Source organism: Salmo salar, chromosome 09, assembly GCF_965601325.2.
Source record: "Salmo salar chromosome 09, fSalSal1, whole genome shotgun sequence".
Lineage (NCBI taxonomy): Eukaryota > Metazoa > Chordata > Actinopteri > Salmoniformes > Salmonidae > Salmo > Salmo salar.
In genome coordinates this window covers 119,674,140-119,696,318 of record NC_138299.1, presented here as the reverse complement: position 1 = coordinate 119,696,318, position 22,179 = coordinate 119,674,140, and the positions used below count along the sequence as shown (strand labels likewise).

General features: G+C 42.1%; 1 protein-coding gene across 2 annotated transcripts; it reads left to right on the top strand.

Annotated features, from left to right (window-relative positions):
• On the top strand, nucleotides 1-21,630 carry LOC145858061 (uncharacterized). 2 transcript variants are annotated; one of them, XM_082956162.1, is made up of 11 exons: nucleotides 1-140; nucleotides 405-547; nucleotides 698-832; nucleotides 1,470-1,660; nucleotides 1,762-1,793; nucleotides 2,287-2,417; nucleotides 6,799-6,899; nucleotides 7,650-7,879; nucleotides 14,432-14,754; nucleotides 15,006-15,062; nucleotides 17,632-21,630. In XM_082956162.1, the coding sequence occupies exons 4-11, from the start codon at nucleotides 1,538-1,540 to the stop codon at nucleotides 17,883-17,885; spliced, it is 1,251 nt and encodes a 416-aa protein (XP_082812288.1). In that variant the 5' UTR covers nucleotides 1-140; nucleotides 405-547; nucleotides 698-832; nucleotides 1,470-1,537; the 3' UTR covers nucleotides 17,886-21,630. The 2 variants fall into 2 exon arrangements, with proteins under 2 accessions (XP_082812288.1, XP_082812287.1); XM_082956161.1 differs by lacking the exon at nucleotides 1-140 and having other exon boundaries at nucleotides 149-547.
• The last annotated feature ends 549 nt before the right edge of the window (nucleotides 21,631-22,179 follow it).

Here is a 22,179-nt window from a genome sequence, read left to right as displayed (position 1 = left end):
CATAACATTAATCTCTGACCTCAGCGATCATTCCATCCTTTCCAGGTGTTGAACCTTTATCCAGCCCAGAGGAAAGAAGCCCAACCCTCTCAACATAATGTGAATTCTGGGTATTTCCATGCTGGGAAGTTCTACGGCACGTGAGTATAGCAAGTGCCCTTATGATCTCTGCTCTGGTTAGAAGCTGCCCTTGGGCCCAGATCTTTAGTGGGGTTATGCAAAACTGACCTTAACAGTGTTTAGGGGCAACTTCATCCTACTACCTTTCTTTAATTAAGATGTGTCATCATGATGTAACTGTATGTGTGAGCATTGTGACTCCACTTTGTCTATGTCGAGTTTATGTGCTGCATATAGATGAAGATAATGCCCTCTAGACATGAAGATGAGTCTCTACCTTTCAGGTCTCCCAGAGATCACGTCTGCGGCGGGCTGAATTATGACGTTCTAGAATACACCTGCTGTGAAGGAGTACCTCATAACGGGGCGGGGCTGTCCTGCTGTGGAAACAGGGCCTTTAACCTCACCCAGGCTTCCTGTTGTGAAGGTGATATAGACAGTCGCATCTCCTAGCGGTATCCCACAAAATCTATTCACTTAAACCTGGTAACTGGGTTAAAATCATTGTTTTTTCAGCACCTCCTGAATTTGAATTGATATGCTGTGTGGGTGTTTATCTGTGATTCAACCATTGCAGGTCAACTGACTCTGAATGTGAGCCAGCTGGTGTCAGATTGCTGTGGGTTTAGGGCCTACGACCCACTCAACCAACTGTGTTGTGACTCACGGATACTAAACAGGACCCATCCCCATGCCAAGTGTTGTGGAAAAGGTCTGTGAGGTCCGGTCTATTGACGTGTTTGCTGTCATCATTGATGATGTAGTTGTGTTTGTTTTATTCTCCCCAAAGGCATAAACAGAGGTGGTGTTGTCGTGTGCATTTCAAACTGTCTTTTTCAATCTGCCTATAGCAGGCAATATATTATTACCCCACTCTGCAGTCTATTAAAGCCAAAAAAGGTGAACATGCTTGTGTTCCTTGCTAGAAACCTTTAGGTAGGTTAATATATAATGAAAAGAAAAATTGTCGGAATGGTTCTTCATTGCACTTTTTATTTCTTACATTTTCAACGCCTGTATTCGCAGATGTCTTCCTCGAAATAAATGTAGCCTAGGCAAGAATATTCTGTTGTGTGCCTTAAACTTATTTGCACTGTAATTTATTTGGTTTATTTCGTACTTGTTTTGTTTACTTTATTGGTTTTGTAATTTGTAGCCTATCCAAATGTAGGTTTATAGGCAACGTTTATGCTGACTCCCTGTGACAACATCATTTCCCAGCTGCACCTCATGGTTTCTATGCTCACTCACTCCCCTTCACAATGTCAAGCTTGTAACACTTGAGCACTTGAAAGCACTTCTGTGCTTTTAACAGTACATCTCATCAATTGTTATTACTTGTCCCACAGAGTGTTACGATGAAGACCACCAGCTTTGCTGTGGAAATATTGTCAAAGGAAGGAAGGTCCTGACCAAAATGTCCAGTCACCACCGATGCTGTGGAGACCACCAGTTTGACCAGCAAAGCCACTGCTGCTGCTCTGAACCACTGTCCCCAGAGCCTCTCAATGCAAGCTGCTGTGAACCATCAAGTTCTAATGTTAGTGAAAAGCCAACCTGCTAGTTTTGTATGGCTGTAATGAAACTTCACATTATGATAGTTTGTCATCTTTGTGTGTATTTTGTTCTCTATTTTTTCAGCTGACGGAAATTGATGCGAGTTCTCCAAACTGGTAAAGGTTGCCTTCATCCGTATAAAGAACCTCATACCGTCTCACTTTTCTTTATTCAATGTTCAATTCAACCATTTCATTAACAGTCAGGGTTTCAAATAATCATTTTGATGTCTTAGTTGCTAAAAGCCACGTTGGGGGTGGCATCCATTTCAAATGATGCGATATCATTTAAAAAACGACCACTACATGTCAATAGATTTTAAATGAACTGAACATCTGCAGGTGTCAGGGATTGCTTTATTTTCCTTGTGGCTTTTGATCGAGGCCCGAGATATTGAATGGCCTGCCAACAAGCACAAGAAGGGAGTTTAACTGGTAACTTTTTGTCTGTAGAAAAAGAGTGGTGGAATAATTAGAAACGTGACGATGATTGTTTTTTAGCATGGTTTTTCACAACTATGTTTGTGTACATATACGTTTATTGTTTGTTTATGTATGTGTAGGTGCATGTGTTTGTATTGCATCTCTCTCGCTCTCTGCATGCCTCCAGTATGCCAGGGGAGAGGCCCTGTGGTCGAGGTGCCTGTTTTAACCCAACAACAGAGAGTTGCTGTGTGAACACTACATCTCTCCAAGGGAAGCGTTACTTGCGTCACCAGACCTGCTGTGAAGGAATACCATGTAAGACAGCACAAGGTGTCAAACTAGTTTTATTTATTTTTGTTTTTATTGGAAGGGGCAATAGGCTGGTGGGAAGAGCTATAGGTGGACAGGCTCATTGTAATGGCTGGAATGGAATAAATGGAACAGTATCAAACATATTGAAACCACACGTTTCACTCTGTTTCATCTATTCTATTCCAGCCATTACAATGAGCCGGTCTTCATATAGCTTCTCCCACCAGCCTCCTCTGATTTGTATGTACACTGAGTGTACAAACATTAGGAACACTTGCTCTTTCCATGACAGACTGACCAGGTTGAAAGCGATGATCCCTTATTGATGTAATTTCTTAAATCCACTTCAATCAGTGTAGATGAAGGGGAGGAGACAGGTTAAAACCTCTTAGATGTAAAGTCCCTTTGTTTATAAATCGATCTGTGGACCCCGTAGATCGAAATGGCTTGCATTGAGCGATAGCCCTGGTTCCCCCTGGTTCTTTAGCCTGTGTGACATAGGATGTGAAATCTGAAACCACTTGAAGCTGGGATGTTCCTCCTAGCATTTCAATCACTCTTCTTACTGTCCATCAATTCCTGGCTAAACCCTACATCACAGCCAATGACAAAGCACATGCTTGCAATGGGGTTGGACCATGTCTGGAATGACACATCATCCCATGGACCTGTCCAAGCATTGTTGATATACGATTGTATCGTCAATTTCTTTTTACCCGGGGCAGGGGGAGAGCGAGTCGTTGTGTTGCCTAGCAATGCAGTAAAGGATCTGTAATGCAGCCTGAGACTGCGCACAAACATGTGGTGGCAAAACATTGAAAAAGAGGTTGAACTGCACGTGAAGTCCTGGCCAGCATGTCAAGTGAATGGCACACCACCAAAGCAGGTCCCCACAGTCAGAAAAGAGCTAAACCGTGGCAGATCTAGCCACCTCGTAAAAACATATTCAAATAAAATGTTATTTGTCACATGCGCCAAATACAACAGGTGTTCACCCTCCACCATACTTTACAGTTACGATGAGGTTTTGATGTTGGTGTGCTGTGCCTTTTTCTCTCCACACATAGTGTTGTGTGTTCCTTCCTTCCAAACAACACAACTTTAGTTTCATTTGTCCACAGAATATTGCCAGTAGCGCTGTGGAACATCCAGGTGCTCTTTTGCGAACTTCAGACGTGCAGATTTTTTTGGGGACAGCAGTGGCTTCTTCCATGGTATCCTCCCATGAACACCATTTTTGTTTAGTGTTTTTAACGTATTGTAGACTCGTCAACAGAGATGTTAGCGTCTTCCACAGATTTCTGTAAGTCTTTAGCTGACACTAGGATTCTTCTTAACCTCATTGAGCATTCTGCGCTGTGTTCTTGCAGTCATCTTTGCAGGACAGCCACTCCTAGGGAGAGTAGCAACAGTGCTGAAATTTCTCCATTTTTATAGACAATTTGTCTTACCGTGGACTGACATTTAGAGATACTTTTGTAACCCTTTCCAGCTTTATGCAAGGCAACAATTCTTAATCTTAGGTCTTCTGAGATCTCTTTTGTTCGAGGCATGGTTCACATTAAGGCAATGCTTCTTGTGAATAGCAAACTCAAATTTTGTGAGGGTTTTTTATGAGGCAGGGCAGCTCTAACCAAAATCGACTAACTCGTCTCATTGATTCGACTCCAGGTTAGTTGACTCCTAACTCTAATTAGCTTTTGGAGAAGTTATTAGCCTAGGGGTTCACATATTTTTCCAACCTACACTGTGAATGTTTAAATGAGGTATTCAATATAGACAAGGAAAATACAATAGTTCGTGTGTTATTAGTTTCAGCACACTGTGTTTGTCTATTGTTGTGACTTAGATGAAGGTCAGATCAAATTTGATCTCAAATTTATGCAGAAATCCAGGTTATTCCAAAGGGTTCACATACTTTTTCTTGCAACTGTAGGTTAAACTATCGTCTGTCGCATCACGGTGTTATTGCCATCGACGATGTCTGTCAAACATCATTGATTTCTGATTTATATCGTAATATTGTCCAACCCTAACCCTCAATCCTTACATCATAGCACATTGAGTTTGATTTACAGCCATTCCTCTAAAATAATGAATAGATTTTAAACAAAAAAAAACGTTATGTTCGTCATAGATGGACAACAGTGATATGGGGTGAAAGGTGGGTTCCTAACAAGTTCAGGAAGCCAAGCAAGAGCTCTGTGTAACGTTCACAGCAGTTGGGGCAAGAGAGACCTTTAGAAAATATGTACATTTCTCTAACACTAAACATACAAATATGTATTTTACAGTTATAAGGAAGGTGAAATCTCATAGTTAGTGGTTTTATAATTGTATTATACTATATTTAGAAAGCATAGAAGTCATTTCAAGCCTTATTCATACAGTTTTGTTGAATAGGAAATATGTTTGTACTGTGTACTTGAGCTTGTGTCCTGAAAAGTGACTACACTAGCAATTTATAACTATCTTTACTAGAGAGGTGAGATTTTAACGTTTCTTGGGAGTATGCAGCGTTACTAGTTATTGTTTATGGTCCTCTCATGAGACATAATTACTTTCGGAAATTACATTTTAGATTACATATAGTTACATTTGACTTTTTAAAGAAGGATTTTCCAAGCCTTGAGACAATTGAGATATGCGTGTATATGTGTGCCATTCAGAGGATGAATGGGCAAGACAAAATATTCAAGTGCCTTTGATTGGGGTATGCTAGTAGGGGCCAGGTTAGTGTGTCAAGCATGAGGTTTAAGTGTCTGTCCTATATCTAGGAGATATAAGAAAGCTTAGAAAATATATATACAGTGCATTTGGAAAACATTCAGACCCCCTCCCTTTTTCAAAATGTTGTTACGTTACAGCCTTATTCTAAAATTGTTAAATTGTTTTTCAATCTACATCACCTTTGGCAGCAATTACAGCCTTGAGTCTCCTTCTGTATGATGCTACAAGCTTGACACACCTGTATTTGGGCAGTTTTTCCCATTCTTCTCTGCAGATCCTCTCAAACTCTGTCAGGTTGAACATCTCTCCAGAGATGTTCGATCGGGTTCAAGTCCGGGCTCTGGCTGGGCCCCTCAAGGACATTCAGAGACTTGTCCTGAAGCCACTCCTGCATTGTCTTGGCTGTGTGCTTGGGGTTGTTGTCCTGTTGGAATGTGAACCTTTGCCCCAGTCTGAGGTCTTGAGTGCTCTGGAGAAGGTTTTCGTCAAGGATCTCTCTGTACTTTGCTCCGTTCATCTTTTTCTCGATCCTGACTAGTCTCCCAGTCCCTGCTGCTGAAAAACATCCCCACAGCATGATGCTGCCACCACGCTTCACCGTAGGGATGGTGCCAGGTTTCCTCTAGATGTGACGCTTGGCATTCATGCCAAAGAGTTCAATCTTGGTTTCATCAAACCAGAGAATCTTGTTTCTCATGGTCTAAGAGTCCTTTAGGTGCCTTTTGGCAAACTCCAAGTGGCCTGTCATGTGCCTTTTACATTACATTTTAGTCATTTAGCAGACGCTCTTATCCAGAGCGACTTTCATTTCATACATATATTTTTTTTTTCTTCTCCATCCTGGCCCCCCGTGAGAATCGAACCCACAACCCTGGCGTTGCAAACACCATGCGTTGCAAACACCGTGCTCTACAGGGAAGGAGTGGCTTCTGGCCACTCTACCATAAAGGCCTGATTGGTGGAGTCCTGCAGAGATGGTTGTCCTTCTGGAAGGTTCTCCCTTCTCCACAGAGGAACTCTGGAGCTCGGGTTCTTGGTCACCTCCCTGACCAAGGCCCTTCTCCCCCCAATTGCTCAGTTTGGCCGGGCAGCCAGCTCTAGGAAGAGTCTTGGTGGTTCCAAACTTCTTCCGTTTAAGAGTGATGGAAGACTGTGTTCTTGGGGACCTTTAATGATGAAGAAATGTTTTGGTACCCTTCCCCAGATCTTTGCCTTGACACAATCCTGTCTTAAGAGCTGTAGGGACAATTTATTTGACCTCATGGCATGGCTTTTGCTCTGACATGCACTGTCAACTGTGGGACCTTATATAGACAGGTGTGTGCCTTTCCAAATCATGTCCAATCCAATCAAGTTGTAGAAACATCTCAAAGATGATCAATGGAAACAGGATGCACCTGAGCTCAATTTGGAGTCTCATAGGCAAGGGTCTTATATCTTATGTAAATAAGGCATTTCTGTTTTTTAATACATTTGCAATCATTTCTAAAAACCTGTTTTCGATTTTATCAATTTTAGAATAAGGCTGTAACGTAACAAAATGTGGAAAAAGTCTAGGGGTCTGAATACCTTCTGAATTCTATAGCAAACTAGTATTTTTTTCATGTGGGTCATCACCATCTCTGTCCTCCCTCCTTCCCATCTCTCTAACCAGGTCCCTACAATGTTGCTAGCTGTGGCTCTCAGGTTTACAATCCAGTTATCAACATCTGCTGTGCCGGACAGCTTTCTAATAGGGTGCTTGGGAAAAACCTGGTGAGTCCATTAGCCCACAGAGCTTAGGCCTACAGCTACATTTAGTTCACTGAACCTCCTCTGCAACATAAAAATTTGTTCTAATCTCAGTCAAATTAAAGTAAAACAGCTAAATCATCCACCCACTTGTTGAGTAGTTGTTTGTCAAGGCATGAAGACAATGCTGTACTGTAAACGGATGTGTTTGTAAAAAACTTTACTGGTGAAAATAACTAAAAGTGTCAAACTATACGTTGTCCACAGACTAGTTTCAATACACTCAGAATGTTTAGACAGGGCCCCAGTTGGAAGAGGGTGTCCTATACTCAATGCCAATATTCTAGAGTGCTGTTTGATCTAAAAGTCTATCACGGAGAAAATCTGCCCCATGATTTGCCAGTAACAATGACTCTTTATAGTGGTGATTGCTTTACTTTGGCTACATGCTGTACTATGTCATTTTCCCCATTCCACAACCAATTAGAGTAGAGCAGTTCCTCTTCAGTGTGAGAGTGTACCTGACGGGTAACGAGAGCTCTCTTTGGGTCTCTTTTCTATCACGGCACTCTGTTGGTAGAAGATGTGTGCACAGGTTTACTGGTAAGAAAGTCAGACTTTCTTTTCTAGCGTTTTGACTTTCTTTTGTGATTGTGTGTGAATTTTGTGTATGTGCATGCTACGGTTTGTGAGTGCATGATGTCTGTATGTGTGTCTGTTATTCGTGCGTATGTGTGTGTTGATACCCTGCTGACTGGTGTGTGTCTCTCCCAGTGCTGCGGTACAACTCCCTATGCTGTAGAGGAACGATGGGTGCTGTGCTGTAACCAGACGTTGCACCGTGGGGTGGAGGCTGGGCACCAGTGCTCCCCAGGTGGCCACTTGTATCTGCCATCCCGTGAAATGGTGTGTGAGTCACACGTTCATCTCAACAATCCAGGCAAACACTGCTGTGGAGAGGAGACATACAACCCTAAGGATGAAATCTGCTGCAACGGACTGAAGTGAGTTGCTCTGTAGGGTGGAAACTGTAGGTAGTTGAACCTAGCCAGGCAGTTTATCCTGAAGACGTGGGGTTATCACTGCAAGCACAGTTCAGAGTGCCTAAGCGCTAACGATTAGATCACTTCATCTTCAACAGAATGTATCCAGCCTCCCCTGTCCAAGTGATGATGCAATCCCACTAGGCACGTCAATTCAACATATCTATTCTACGTTGGTTCAACGTGATGTCATTGAAATCACGTGGAAACAATGTTGATTCAACCAGTGTGTGCGTGTGCATCTTTGTACTATAACTAACCGTGGAATATATTTTCCAACCATCAGAGACTGGGTTTGCGTCGTTGTATGTTTATGTCTGGGAAACATGAATGGATGCGATTGTGATGAAAAAAAACATACCCACATTCCCAGGCCCACTACCGTAGATTTTGGAGAATTCCGTTGGCGAATTCCGTGGGCTGCTTAATGGAATGCACTAAGTCATACAAACCACTGACTCCCAGAGGTTGTCTACCGCTGCAGCCAAAGGTCTAAGGGTCTCCTCCCATTCTGTACTTCACTTCCCTTTTTCCAGTCAGAGGCATTCAGACAGACTGCCAGACATCTAAGAGAGGTGGTGTGTCTGCTTCGGGGTCTCTGAGGAGACCAGACACCTGTTTTGGTTTGGGGGGTGGGTCGTTGTTTTTGTCTGCCTAGCCCTGTTGTGTGACTTGTGCTTGACCTCAGTGTCTGACTCTAGGAGGAAGCTGGTTGATTCCTGTTTGGGATTTGAGGAATGTTATTAATGTACATTCCATGTAAATATTGGCTGAAGTGTGTTTATAGGGAATACAGAAGAATGTACCATGTCTGAGGTGATCCATGATGCGGATGGGAATAATATATTTTTTTAAAGCACTACTACTTGTTTTGACTCTGTACAGTGGCTTCACACACTGATCTAAAGTCTGTGGAAACGTGGTCGAACACATTAACAAACAATGCTCCAATGTTATAGGCTCTCACCCTGTCATTCAAAATGTGGGTCGTGAAACCTGGTTAGGTCCCCACGAAGTTGCATGGCAGTCTGAATTTATACAGATGCCAATTCTCAATACTTTAGTCATGGAAAATGTATGGAGTAAAAAGTACATTATTGTCTTTTGTAAAGTAAAAGTTGTCAAAAATATAAATAGTAAAGTACAGATATTTTATTTCATTTAACCTTTATTTAACTAGGCAAGTTAGTTAAGAACAAATTCTTATTTACAATGATGGCCTGGGATTAAATGATGGCCTTGGATCAAATTCTTATTTACAATGACGGGGGCTGGGATTAAAAAAATTATAAAAAATAACAAATATAGGACAAAACACACATCACGACAAGAGAGACAACACAACACTACATAAAGAGAGACCTAAGAAAACAACATAGCAAGGCAGCAACACATGACAACACAGCATGGTAGCAACACATAACAACAGCATGGTAGCAACACAACATGGTAGCAGCACAAAACATGGTCCAAACATTATTATGCACAGACAACAGCACAAAGGGCAAGAAGGTAGAGACAACAATACATCACGTAAAGCAGCCACAACTGTCAGTAAGAGTGTCCATGATTGAGTCTTTGAAAAAAGAGATTGAGATAAAACTGTCCAGTTTGAGTGTTTGTTGCAGCTCGTTCCAGTCGCTAGCTGCAACGAACTGAAAAGAGGAGCGACCCAGGGATGTGTGTGCTTTGGGGAGCTTTAACAGAATGTGACTGGCAGAACGGGTGTTGTATGTAGAGGATGAGGGCTGCAGTAGATATCTCCGATAGGGGGGAGTGAGGCCTAAGAGGGTTTTATAAATAAGCATCACGCGACGGGTAAACAGAGATTACCTGTTTACAGAGGAGTATAGAGTGCAGTGATGTGTCCTATAAGGAGCATTGGTGGCAAATCTGATGGCTGAATGGTCGAGAGCACCCTTACCTGCTGATCTATAAATTATGTCTCCGTAATCTAGCATGGGTAGGATGGTCATCTGAATCAGGGTTATTTTGGCAGCTGGGGTGAAAGAGGAGCGATTACGATAGAGGAAACCAAGTCTAGATTTAACTTTAGCCTGCAGCTTTGATATGTGCTGAGAGAAGGACAGTGTACTGTCTAGCCATACTCCCAAGTACTTGTATGAGGTGACTACCTCAAGCTCTAAACCCTCAGAGATAGTAATCACACCTGTGGGGAGAGGGGCATTCTTCTTACCAAACCACATGCCCTTTGTTTTGGAGGTGTTCAGAACAAGGTTAAGGGTAGAGAAAGCTTGTTGGACACTAAGAAAGCTTTGTTCTAGAGCATTTAACACAAAATCGGGGATCTGTTAGTGTGCCCCTGGCTATCCGTAAATTTAAAAAACAAGATAATGGTGCCATCTGGTTTGCTTAATATAAGACATTTTGAAATTATTTATACTTTTACTCTTGATACTTAAGTATATTTTAGCAATTACATTTACTTTTGAGTTTTAATGACTCCAACCTAAGTGTATGTAAACTTCCGACTTCAACTGTAGATTGATTAGCCAGATCTGTTTTTGGTCCAATAGCATATTTAAAATAATCCATCTTCCTTGCAGAGCTGTTTTCACAGTTTGCACAATCGGATCATTTTTACATTTACATTTTAGTCATTTAGCAGACGCTCTTATCCAGAGGATCAAAATGTGTATTAATTGGTATAATCACCCCTTTTGAGTTTCTTTGCCCATGACACAAATATATTTCTCCTTCCCAGTCCTTTTCCCACCCAACCTCATCTGTATTTGTAGAATGAGTTTCCTGTAAACAATAGATATTATATTCTCTTTTAGCCATGTAAAATGTATCTTCTTTTTTTATGATCTGCTAAGCCATTACAATTATAACTGCCTATACTTATTTCCAGACTTACCATAATGATACACAAGTTTCAATTATACTTACCACAACCAATGTTTGTAAACGTACAATTAAAAAGCACCACGATGATTTAGTGTCAAAAAATGGCGCCGACGAGGATGGCTGACGATTTACATGCCCGTAATCAATTGTGCTATTTTGTTCGTTTTTTTGCGTTGTTTGAAACTTATTTTTTTAACTTATTTTGTACATAATGTTGCTGCTACCGTCTCTTATGATCGAAAATAACTTCTGGACATCAGAACTGGGATTACTCACCACGGACTGGAAGAAGCTTTTTCATTTAAGGAGTCCGACGAGAAAGATGTACTGCTCTCCCAGATCCCCGCCTTTTGCGTGAAGAAAAGACGGCGGAAAAGAGGACACAGATCAGGCTGCCTTTTGAGAATCCGTAGGTGAGCGAGTAAACTCTCATTGCCATCAATTCTACTTGCTAACATGCAATCATTAGAAAATAAAATAGATGACCTATGATTACGATTATCCTATTAACGGGACATTAAAAACGGTAATATCTTATGTTTCACCGAGTCACGGCTGAACGAAGACACGGACAATATAGAGCTGGAGGGATTTTCAATGCACTGGCAGAACAGAGACGCTACCTCTGGTAAGAGGAGGGGTGGGTCTTTTTGTCAATAACAGCTGGTGCACGATGTCTAATATTAAAGAAGTCTCGAGGTATTGCTCGCCTGAGGTAGAGTACCTCATGATAAGCTGTAGACCACACGATCTACCAAGAGAGTTCTCATCCATATTATTCGTAGCCGTCTATTTACCACCACAGACAGATGCTGGCACTAAGAACGCACTCAACCAACTCTATAAGGCCATAAGCAAACAAGAAAATGCTCACCCAGAAGCAGCACTCCTAGTGGCTGGGGACTTTAATGCAGGCAAACTTAAATCAGTTTTACCAAATTTTTACCAGCATGTCACATGTGCAATCAGAAGGAAAAAAATTCCAGACCACCTTTACTCCACACACAGAGATGCATACAAAGCTCTCCCCCGCCCTCCATTTGGCAAATCTAACCATAATTCTATCCTCCTGATTCCTACTTACAAGCAAAAATTAAAGCAGGAGGTACCAGTGACTCGCTCAATACGGAAGTGGTCAGATGGTGCGGTTGCTACGCTACAGGACTGTTTTGCTAGCACAGACTGGAATATGTTCCGGGATTCATCCAATTGCATTGAGGAGTATACCACCTCAGTCATTGGCTTCATCAATAAGTGCATCGACGTCATCCCCAAGGCTAGAGCTGCCGCTTTCAAGGAGCGGGACAATAATCCGGACGCCTATTAGAAATCCCGCTATGCCCTCAGACGAACTATCAAACAAGCAAAGCGTCAATACAGGATTAAGATTGAACCGGCTCTGACGCTAGTCAGATGTGGCAGCGCTTTAAAACTATTACGGACTACAAAGAGAAACCCAGACGCAAGCTGTCCAGTGACGCGGGCCTACCAGACGAGCTAAATGCATTTTATTCTCACTTCGAGGCAAGCAACACTGAAGCATGCACTAGAGCACCAGCTGTTCTTGATGACTGTGTGATAACGCTCTCGGTAGCCGATGTGAGCAAGACCTTTAAACAGGTCAACATTCACAAAGCCGCAGGTCCAGATGGATTACCAGGACGTGTACTCAAAGCATGCCCGGATCAACTGGTACATGTCTTCACTGACATTTTCAACCTCTCCCTGACTGAGTCTGTAATGCCTACATGTTTCAAGCAGACCACCATAGTCCATGTGCCCAAGGAAGCGAAGATAACCTTCCTAAATGATTACCGCCCGTAGCACTGACGTCGGTAGCCATGAAGTGCTTTGAAAGGCTGGCCATGACTCACATCAACAGCATCCTCCCGGATACCCTAGACCCACTCCAATTCGCATACCGCCCCAATAGATCCACAGATGACGCAATCTCAATCACACTCCACACTGCCCTTTCCCACCTGGACAAAAGGAACAGCTATGTGAGAATGCTGTTCATTGACTACAGCTCAGCGTTCAACACCATAGTGCCCACGAAGCTCATCACTAAGCTAAGGACCCTGGGACTAAACACCTCCCTCTGTAACTGGATCCTGGACTCCCTGACGGGCCGCCCCCAGGTGGTAAGGGTAGGTAACAACACGTTTGCCACGCTGATCCTCAACACTGGGCCCCCTCAGGGGTTTGTACTTAGTCCCCTGCTGTACTCCCTGTTCACTCACAACTGCATTTTGCAAACACGACTCCAACACCGTCATTAAGTTTGCTGATGACACAACAGTGGTAGGCCTGATCTCCGGCAAGATGAGACAGCCTTTAGGAAGGTCAGAGACGTGGTCGTGTGGTGCCAGGACAACAACCTCTCCCTCAATGTGAGCAAGACAAAGGAGCTGATCGTGGACTACAGGAAAAGGTGGGCCGAACAGGCCCCCATTAACATCAATAGGGCTGTAGTGGAGTAGGTCGAGAGTTTCATGTTCCTTGGTGTCCACATCACCAACGATCTATCATGGTCCAAGCACACCAAGATAGTTGTGAAGAGGACACAACAAAATCAGGAGACTGAAAAGATTTGGCATGGGTCCCCAGATCCTCAAAAAGTTCTACAGCCGCACTATCGAGATGTAATATTCCACCCACTAAGACCATCAGACCATCTGCCTGACTCATGACGCGCCTTTGCGTCCTAAGGCAAACCCTTGGCTGCCAATTAGCGTTGGCCAGAGGGAAATATGGGCAGTCCCATGATAACATAAATATCTATGAGGGTGCTTAAGAGAACTAACCAAATAACATGGAAAACAGTCAGAAAAAAATAAATAGTAGCAATAATTGATCATTTTAATATAAATAATAACAGCACAATCTTATAAATGCATGCTCATATTTTGAAAGTCCTAGCAAGGCTATAAGCATGTCAGCCCAGCCTGCTCAGTTAATTGGATTCAATTGTTAGAAACATTTTGAAAAAATGAAGAGAAAACAACCTAAATATATCACAAGACCAGTCCTTTTTTTTAATGTCCAATACATGCAAGACATATTTCATGTAGTCCTCATTATATCCTGTTGTTTTCCAACAAAAAAAAGGAAGGAAAAAAGAACAGATTCTAACGGCTGCTAATGACTGGAAGTAAAAATGTGTTTTAGGCATCACACTGCCCATAAAGGAATTCCCAAGTTGAACTTACAATCGACTCTGACACAGCCATGGCACGACAGCCAAGAATACATGCAGTGCTGACAATCCAGAGCGAGTGAACCTGTAAACCAACCCTCTCTCCACCCATACACGTTTTGTTTTTTATTCCACGGTCATTACTCATCACCTTGGCTGTTGTACACCTAGGCCTATATCATTAGGATCAATAATATAAAAGGTGGCATAAATAGTTTATATAGAAATATATAATTATACCTCTCTCACATAGAGAAGTGCTTCCATAAGCCAGTTATTGTGTTAGTTCTACCGTTAACTTTAATCAATTTATCCAAGTGTTAACTAACCCGCCACACACTAATAGAGACAACAACCCTGTTGACAATACCTAACACACCAGCAAATTGATATCGGAACAGCTCTCTTTCTATTGGGAGGTCAAATCTTTTTTCTCTGCACAGACACCGCAGGTTGGGAAACATGTCCTGCTGCGGAAGGAAGGGCTACAGCCCCAGCACGGGCCAGATGAAGTGCTGTGCAGGGACTCTGTACGACCAGCAGGTTCAGGGCATGCCCACAGAGGATGCCCAATGCTGTGGGAGTGTCCTGATGGAGGCCGGATCCACCTGCTGCTCCGCCCCAGGACTAGACCTGCTCTACCCTACCCAGTCAGGGTTCACCTGCTGTGGGCACCGCTACCCCAACTCCTCCCTGTGGTCTTGCTGTGCGGGGGTCCTGCACCCAAGGACTGAACGAAACACCACCAGCAAAAACATGATTCCAGGTCAGTGGGAACAGGATGAAATCCGAATTTGATTCCCATTTTTCATCGATCTATGATTTATGTCACAGTTTGAGTTGCGTCTGTTTATCTCTGAAAGGCCCTACGAAAGACCAACCCATAGGTCAGACGATTGATATGATGAGTCTATATGTAGTTCATAAAAGATAAAGGGGGTGTTTTTTGATGGGTCCCTGCCCGGATTCTGTCTCTGTCTAAGCCCATTTGATTAGACTGTTGTTTACTATCCTCAGGACCCAGGCTTCTACCACTGGGGGATTTGAAGACTGAAGATCTGTGTTACACCGAAGGTAAGGCCTCCAGTTTGAAGCACAGAATGAAGGAAACATGACTCTATACTTTGACCTTTAGCAAGAACAGTGGGAAGCACTTGAATCTACACTGAACAAAAATGTGGCCAACCGGCTGGATTCGGTCTTATGTAGCAAAATTTGAGGTAGTGTTTTTTTACATTGGATAAAAGTATAGACTCAGAGCTAGAAAATGGCATATCATGCACTAGAGTTGAGGAACAATGGGAAAGTAATTATGCTTTGAAAGTTGATACACTTGTAACCCCACTTTTGAGAAAATGGATGTTGAATGAATGTTTTGAATGTTTTGGTACCACTACTGGAGAGCTCTTCTTTGTCTACACCCATTCAGCATCGTTCACATCCTCTTAAGCCAGCCCCACCCTTCTCTTTAAGGATTCACATGTGAGGCTAAACAGAGTGAGTACACCTTGTGCTGGGGACAATAAAAGGCCTCTTTAAAATGTGCAGTTTTGTCACACAACACAATCCCAGAGATGTCTCAAGTTTTGAGGGAGCGTGCAATTGGCACACTGACTGCAGGAATGTCCACCAGAGCTGTTAATTTCTCTACCATAAACTGCTTCCAACATCGTTGTATATAATTTGGCAGTACGTCCAACCGGCCTCACAACCGCAGACCACGTGTAACCAGCCCAGGACCTCCACATCCGGCTTCTTCTTCGTCTGAGGGGTGGTTGGGAGGAGTAGTTCTGTCTGTAATAAAGCCATTTTGTGGGGGGAAATTATTTCTGATTGGCTGGGCCTAGCTCCCCAGTGGATCCCCTCCCAGGCCCAGCCATGGCTACACCCCTACACAGTGATGTGAATTCCATAGATTAGGGCCTAATTTATTTATTTCAATTGATTGATTTCCTTATATGAATCGTAACTTAGTCTAATCTTTGAAATTGTTGCATGTTCTGTTTATATTTCTGTTCAGTATACAGTTGAAGTCGGAAGTTTACTTACACTTAGGTTGGAGTCATTAAAACTCGTTTTTCAACCACTCCACAAATTTCTTGTTAACAAACTATAGTTTTGGCAAGTCGGTTAGGACATCTACTTTGTGCATGACACAAGTAATTTTTCCAGCAGTTGTTTACAGACAGATTATTTCATTTATAATTCACTGTATCACAATTCCAGTGGGTCAGAAGTTTACATACACTAAGTTGACTGTGCCTTTAAACAGCTTGGAAAATTCCAGAAAATGATGTCACGGCTTTAGAAGCTTCTGATAGGCAAATTGACATCATTTGAGTCAATTGGAGGTGTACCTGTGGAGGTATTTCAAGGCCTACCTTCAAACTCAGTGTCTCTTTGCTTGACATCATGGAAAAAATCAAAAGAAATCAGCCAAGACCTCAGAAAAAAAATGTAGACCTCCACAAGTCTGGTTCATCCTTGGGAGCAATTTCAAAACACCTGAAGGTACCACGTTAATCTGTACAACCAATAGTACGCAAGTATAAACACCATGGGACCACGCAGCCGTCGTACAGCTCAGGAAGGAGATGCGTTCTGTCTCCTAGAGATGAACGTACTTTGGTGCGAAAAGTGCAAATCAATCCCAAAACAACAGCAAAGGACCTTGTGAAGATGCTGGAGGAAACGGGTACAAAAGTATCTATATCCACAGTAAAACGAGTCCTATATCGACATAACCTGAAAGGCCGCTCAGCTCCAAAACCACCATAACAAAGCCATACTACGGTTTGCAACTGCCCATGGGGACAAAGATCGTACTTTTTGGAGAAATGTCCTCTCGTCTGATCAAACAAAAATAGAACTTTTGGCCATAATAACCATTGTTATAGTTGGAGGAAAAAGGGGGAGGCTTGCAAGCCAAAGAACACCATCCCAACCTTGAAGCATGGGGGTGGCAGCATCATGTTGTGGGGGTGCTTTGCTGCAGGAGGGACTGGTGCACTTCACAAAATAGATGGCATCATGAGGGAGGAGAATTATGTGGATATATTGAAGCAACATCTCAAGACATTAGGCAGGAAGTTAAAACCAATGGGTCTTCTAAATGGACAATGAGCCCAAGCATACTTCCAAAGTTGTGGCAAAATGGCTTAAGGACAACAAAGTCAAGGTATTGGAGTGGCCATCACAAAGCCCTGACCTCAATCCTATAGAAAATGTGTGGGCAGAACTGAAAAACCGTGTGCGAGCAAGGAGGCCTATAAACCTGACTCAGTTACACCAGCTCTGTCAGGAGGAATGGGTCAAAATTCACCCAATTTATTGTGGAAGGATACCCGAAACGTTTGACCCAAGTTAAACAATTTAAAGGCAATGCCACCAAATACTAATTGATTGTATGTAAATTTCTGATCCACTGGAAATATGATAAAATAAATAAAAGCTGAAATATATAATTCTCTCTACTATTTTTCTGACATTTCACATGCTTAAAATAAAGTGGTGATCCTAACTGACCTAAGACAGGGATTTCTTACTAGGATTAAATGTCAGGAAAAGTGAAAAACTGAGTTTAAATGTATTTGGCTGACTCTGTACAGTGGCTTCACAAAGCTGATCTGAATTTTGTGTCCAGTTCTGCTAGGGACAGTGGAGACTGTGTCTATGAAGATGAACGAGCGGTCCATCGTGATGCTAAACGCCATGTCTGTGCAGGCCTCACGTGGCAATGTCAACGCCCTGCCTTCCCCTCTGTACCACACATTACCCGACCACTGCAGCTTCCCTGAACTGGTGCCGGGCAACACTTACATCTGGGTGAAAACAGGATTCATCTCTGATCTCAGCGATCATTCCTCCCCTCTCCATTCCATCCTTTCCAGGTGTTGAACCTTTATCCAGCCCAGAGGAAAGAAGCCCAACCCTCTCAACATAATGTGAATTCTGGGTATTTCCATAGCCTATTGTTGAGAAATCTGGTATGTTAACTGATGATAAGCTTAAAACTAGCATCTTTATAGTCTCTAATGAGCCATATCTCTGGATAATGTGTCAGTCTGGGTGTTCTGTAATATCACAAAATACTGACAACATTTTGTGTTGCTTTAAAGATGCAATTGGTGCATCCATTTCTGGACTTTCACATTAGTGCATTCGGAAAGTATTCAGACCTTGACTTTTTCCACATTTTGTTATGTTACAGCCTCATTTTAAAATTGATTGAATAGTTTTTCCCCCTCATCAATCTACAGACAATACCCCATAATGACAAAGCAAAAACAGCTGTTTTTTTGTATTTGGGAGTTTCTCCCATTCTTCTCTGTAGATCCTGTCAAGTTCTGTCAGGTTGGATGGGGAACATCTTCAGAGATGTTCAATCGGGTTCAAGTACAGGCTCTGATTGGATCACTCAAGGACATTAAGAGACTTGTCCCGAAGCCTCTCCTGCGTTATCTTGGCTGTGTTGTTCGGGTCGCTGTCGTTTTGGAAGGTGAACCTTCGCCCCAGTCTTAGGTCCTGAGCAGGTTTTCATCAAGGATCTCTCTGTACTTTGCTCCATTCATATTTGCCTCGATACTGACTAGTCTTCCAGTCCCTGCTGCTGAAAAACATCCCCACAGCATAATGCTGCCAAATCAAAGTCAAATTTTATTGGTCACATACACATATATTGCAGGTGTAGAGAAATGCTTGCCACCACCATCATGCTTCAACGTAGGGATGGTGCCAGGTTTCCTCCAGACGTGACAATTGGCATTCAGGCCAAATAGTTAAATCTTGGTTTCATCAGACCAGAGAATCTTGTTTCTCATGGTCTGAGAGTCCTTTAGGTGCCTTTTGGCAAACTCCAAGTGGGCTGTCGTGTGCCTTTTACTGAGGAGTGGCTTCCATCTGGCCACTCTACCATAAAGGCCTGATTGGTGGAGTGCTGCAGAGATGGATGTCCTTCTGGAAGGTTCTCCCATCTCCACAGAGGAGCTCTGTCAGAGTGACCATCGGGTTCTTGGTCACCTCCCTGATCAAGGCCCTTCTCCTCAGATTGCTCAGTTTGGCCGGGCAGCCAGCTCTAGGAAGAGTCTTGTTGGTTCCAATCTTCTTCCATTTAAGAATGATGGAGACCACTGTGTTCTTGGGGACCTTCAATGCTGCAGAAACTTTTGGTACCCTTCCCCAGATCTGTGCCTCGACACAATACTGTCTCAGAGCTCTCTGGACTATTCCTTCAACCTCATGAGTTGGTTTTTGCTCTGACATGCATTGCCAACTGTGGGACCTTATATAGACAGGTGTGTGCCTTTCCAAATCATGTCCAATCCAATCAAGTTGTAGAAACATCTCAAGGATGATCAATGGAAACAGGATGCACCTAAACTCAATTTCGAGTCTCATAGGCAAGGGTCTTATTACTTATGTAAATAACGTATTTCTGTTTTTTGTTTTTACTAAATTTGCAAACCATTTAAAAACCTGTTTTTCGCTTTGTCATTATGGGGTTTTGTGTGTAGATTGATATTTTTATTTTATTTAATCCATTTTAGAATAAGGCTGTAACGTAACAACATTTGGAAAAAGTCAAGGGGTCTGAATACTTTCCGAATGCACTGTATATATATATAAAAAATGTGTGTGTGTGTATCTATCTATCTATCTATCTATCTATCTATCTATCTATCTATCTATCTATCTATCTATCTATCTATCTATCTATCTATCTATCTATCTATCTATCTATCTAGCAGCAGCACTATCAAGGTTATTTCCACCCTAAGCTGAGACGACGAGCAAATAATTAGTTTTTAGATTTTACAGCACCTTACACAACATGTATCTGCTCATTTCCCTAATCACCCCATTCACTCTGTCCAATTTGAAATATAGTTGAGTAGTGGAGACCGGAGTCTATCAAACTTGGGCTGTCTCTTGCTGAGGTCATAAGTGAGCTTTTCAAGAGGGAGAAAGTCAACAATCTGGTCAATCCACATTTTAAATGTAGGAGAGGTATTAGAGGCCCACAATACAAGAATACATTTCTTAGCAAAGTATGTAATAGTCATCAGCAAATTTTCTCTCTCAGGATCAAGAACAAAGTCCTGCTGGGCATTAAGAAGATAAATACACGGGGTCATATCAAACTGTACATCTAGTATTTTCTGTGCAGCAGTATGTATAGATTGCCAGATTTTGGCAATCTCTCTACAGCTCCAAAATACATGCATATAGGTTCCACTTTCAGAGGTACATCTTTTACAGTTAGGAGAAATGTCTGTTTTCATTCTATGGAGTCTCAAAGGAGTGTAATAAAATTTGTACAAAAATTTGTAATTAGATTATTTAATTTTTACATTAGTAGAGGAGCAGTATACCCTGTCGCAAACTTCCGTCCATAACTCATCACTGATATTCAGACCAAGGTCCTTTTCCCAGATTATTTTCAAAGGAGTAAAGGAGGTGTCCACTTTCTCAGAAAGGAGTCTATAGATATAAGATATTTTGCCTTTAATGGATTGTGCTGTGACAAGAAGAGTTTCAACTTCATTCAACTGAGTTCTAAAGCTCCTCTTGGAAGTAAATGAGGAAATGACATGTCTAATTTGAAGAGATTTCAAAAAATGGGATCTTGGCACATTGAATTCACTGCAGAGCTCTTGAAAGGATTTCAGTGTAGTGGTTTCTGATGAAATAGGTCTGAAAAGGTCCTGATTCCTAACCCATTGATTCTTAAAGAATATAATTTGTCTCATGGGTTTAGTTCAACACTGGTTACATTTCTCCAGACCCATCCCTCAGCTGTTTACCAAAGACAATAGCGGGGTGTACCTGCAGATTTGTTGCCTGAACATTTGTTTGAACTACAGATTGCCCCTTTAATGGTGCTAGGTTAATAAAAATATTTTCTTAGAGTACCACAGTATGAGTCATTATACCCATTAAACCTATTTTAGAAACTCTTAAAATAAGGGATGTGTTTTGTGGCGTCATGTTTTGATAACCATGCCATGATGCTCTGGATGAGACTGCCGAATCGAGGAAAAGGTAAGAATTTCTGCATTAACCATCTGTTAACTAAATTTAGTAAGGAATAAATTGGCAAAATATCCTTAAGTTGACAATTCTGTGAACTGTCATGGACATGTTTGAAATGTACACAATAGCTGTTAGCAAAGGTGTCATCTAAAGATGACATGCAGGAACTTGCAGGGATTTGTAGTCTTGCATGATGTCTACTTTGATGCTAATTATCATTTTAAAAATCTGAGAATAAATAGAACCGAATATATTGATAAGTCACCTTGTCCGAGAGAGATTTACACGGTTAATAAAGTGTCACGCCCAGATAAGCCTACACAAAACACAGCCCTTATTTTAAGTGTTTCTAAAATCCCTTATGGGAATAATAAATGGTGGAAAACCGATTGGAACCATTTCCCTGTTTGACCGCTAGGTTTTCTGGGTATATGACTCATCCACTATGGGGCTCTATGGCTATTCCCTCCAAATCCATACTGAAGCCATTTCTTCACTGAATGTTAATGCTTTGTTCAATGTGACACTAACATCGTAGGCGTAAACCTGTCTATGAAGTGATTGCACCACGTTGTGAAACAACAGGAAATAAAGCCTATTTTTAAGCAAGTATTTGTGTAGGTGTGTGACTTTACCGCGGGTTGCCTTTATGCCAGCGTTTCCCAAACTGGGTCCTGGGCACCCCAAGGGGTGCATGTTTTGGTTTTTGCCCTAGCACTACACAGCAGATTCAAATAATCTAAGCTTGATGATTAGTTATTTGAATCTGCTGGGAAGTGCTATGGAAAAAAACAAAATGTGTAGCCCTTGGGGTCCCCAGGACCGAGTTTGGGAAACACTGCTTTATGCTATTCCACATACAGTGAGTGTACAAAACATCATGAACACCTGCTCTTTCCATGACAGACTGGGTGAATCCAGGTGATGTCACTTGTTAAATCCTCTTCAATCAGTAGATGAATGGGAGGATACAGGTTAAAATATATTTTTACGGCATGGATTGTGTTTATGTGCCATTGAGGGTGAATGGGCAAGACAAAAGATTTGAGTGCCTTTGAACGGGTTATGGTGTTTGAGTGGCAAGAACTGCAACACTGCTGGGTTTTTCTCACTCAAAAGTTTCCTGTGTGTATCAAGAATGGTCCACCACCAAAGGACA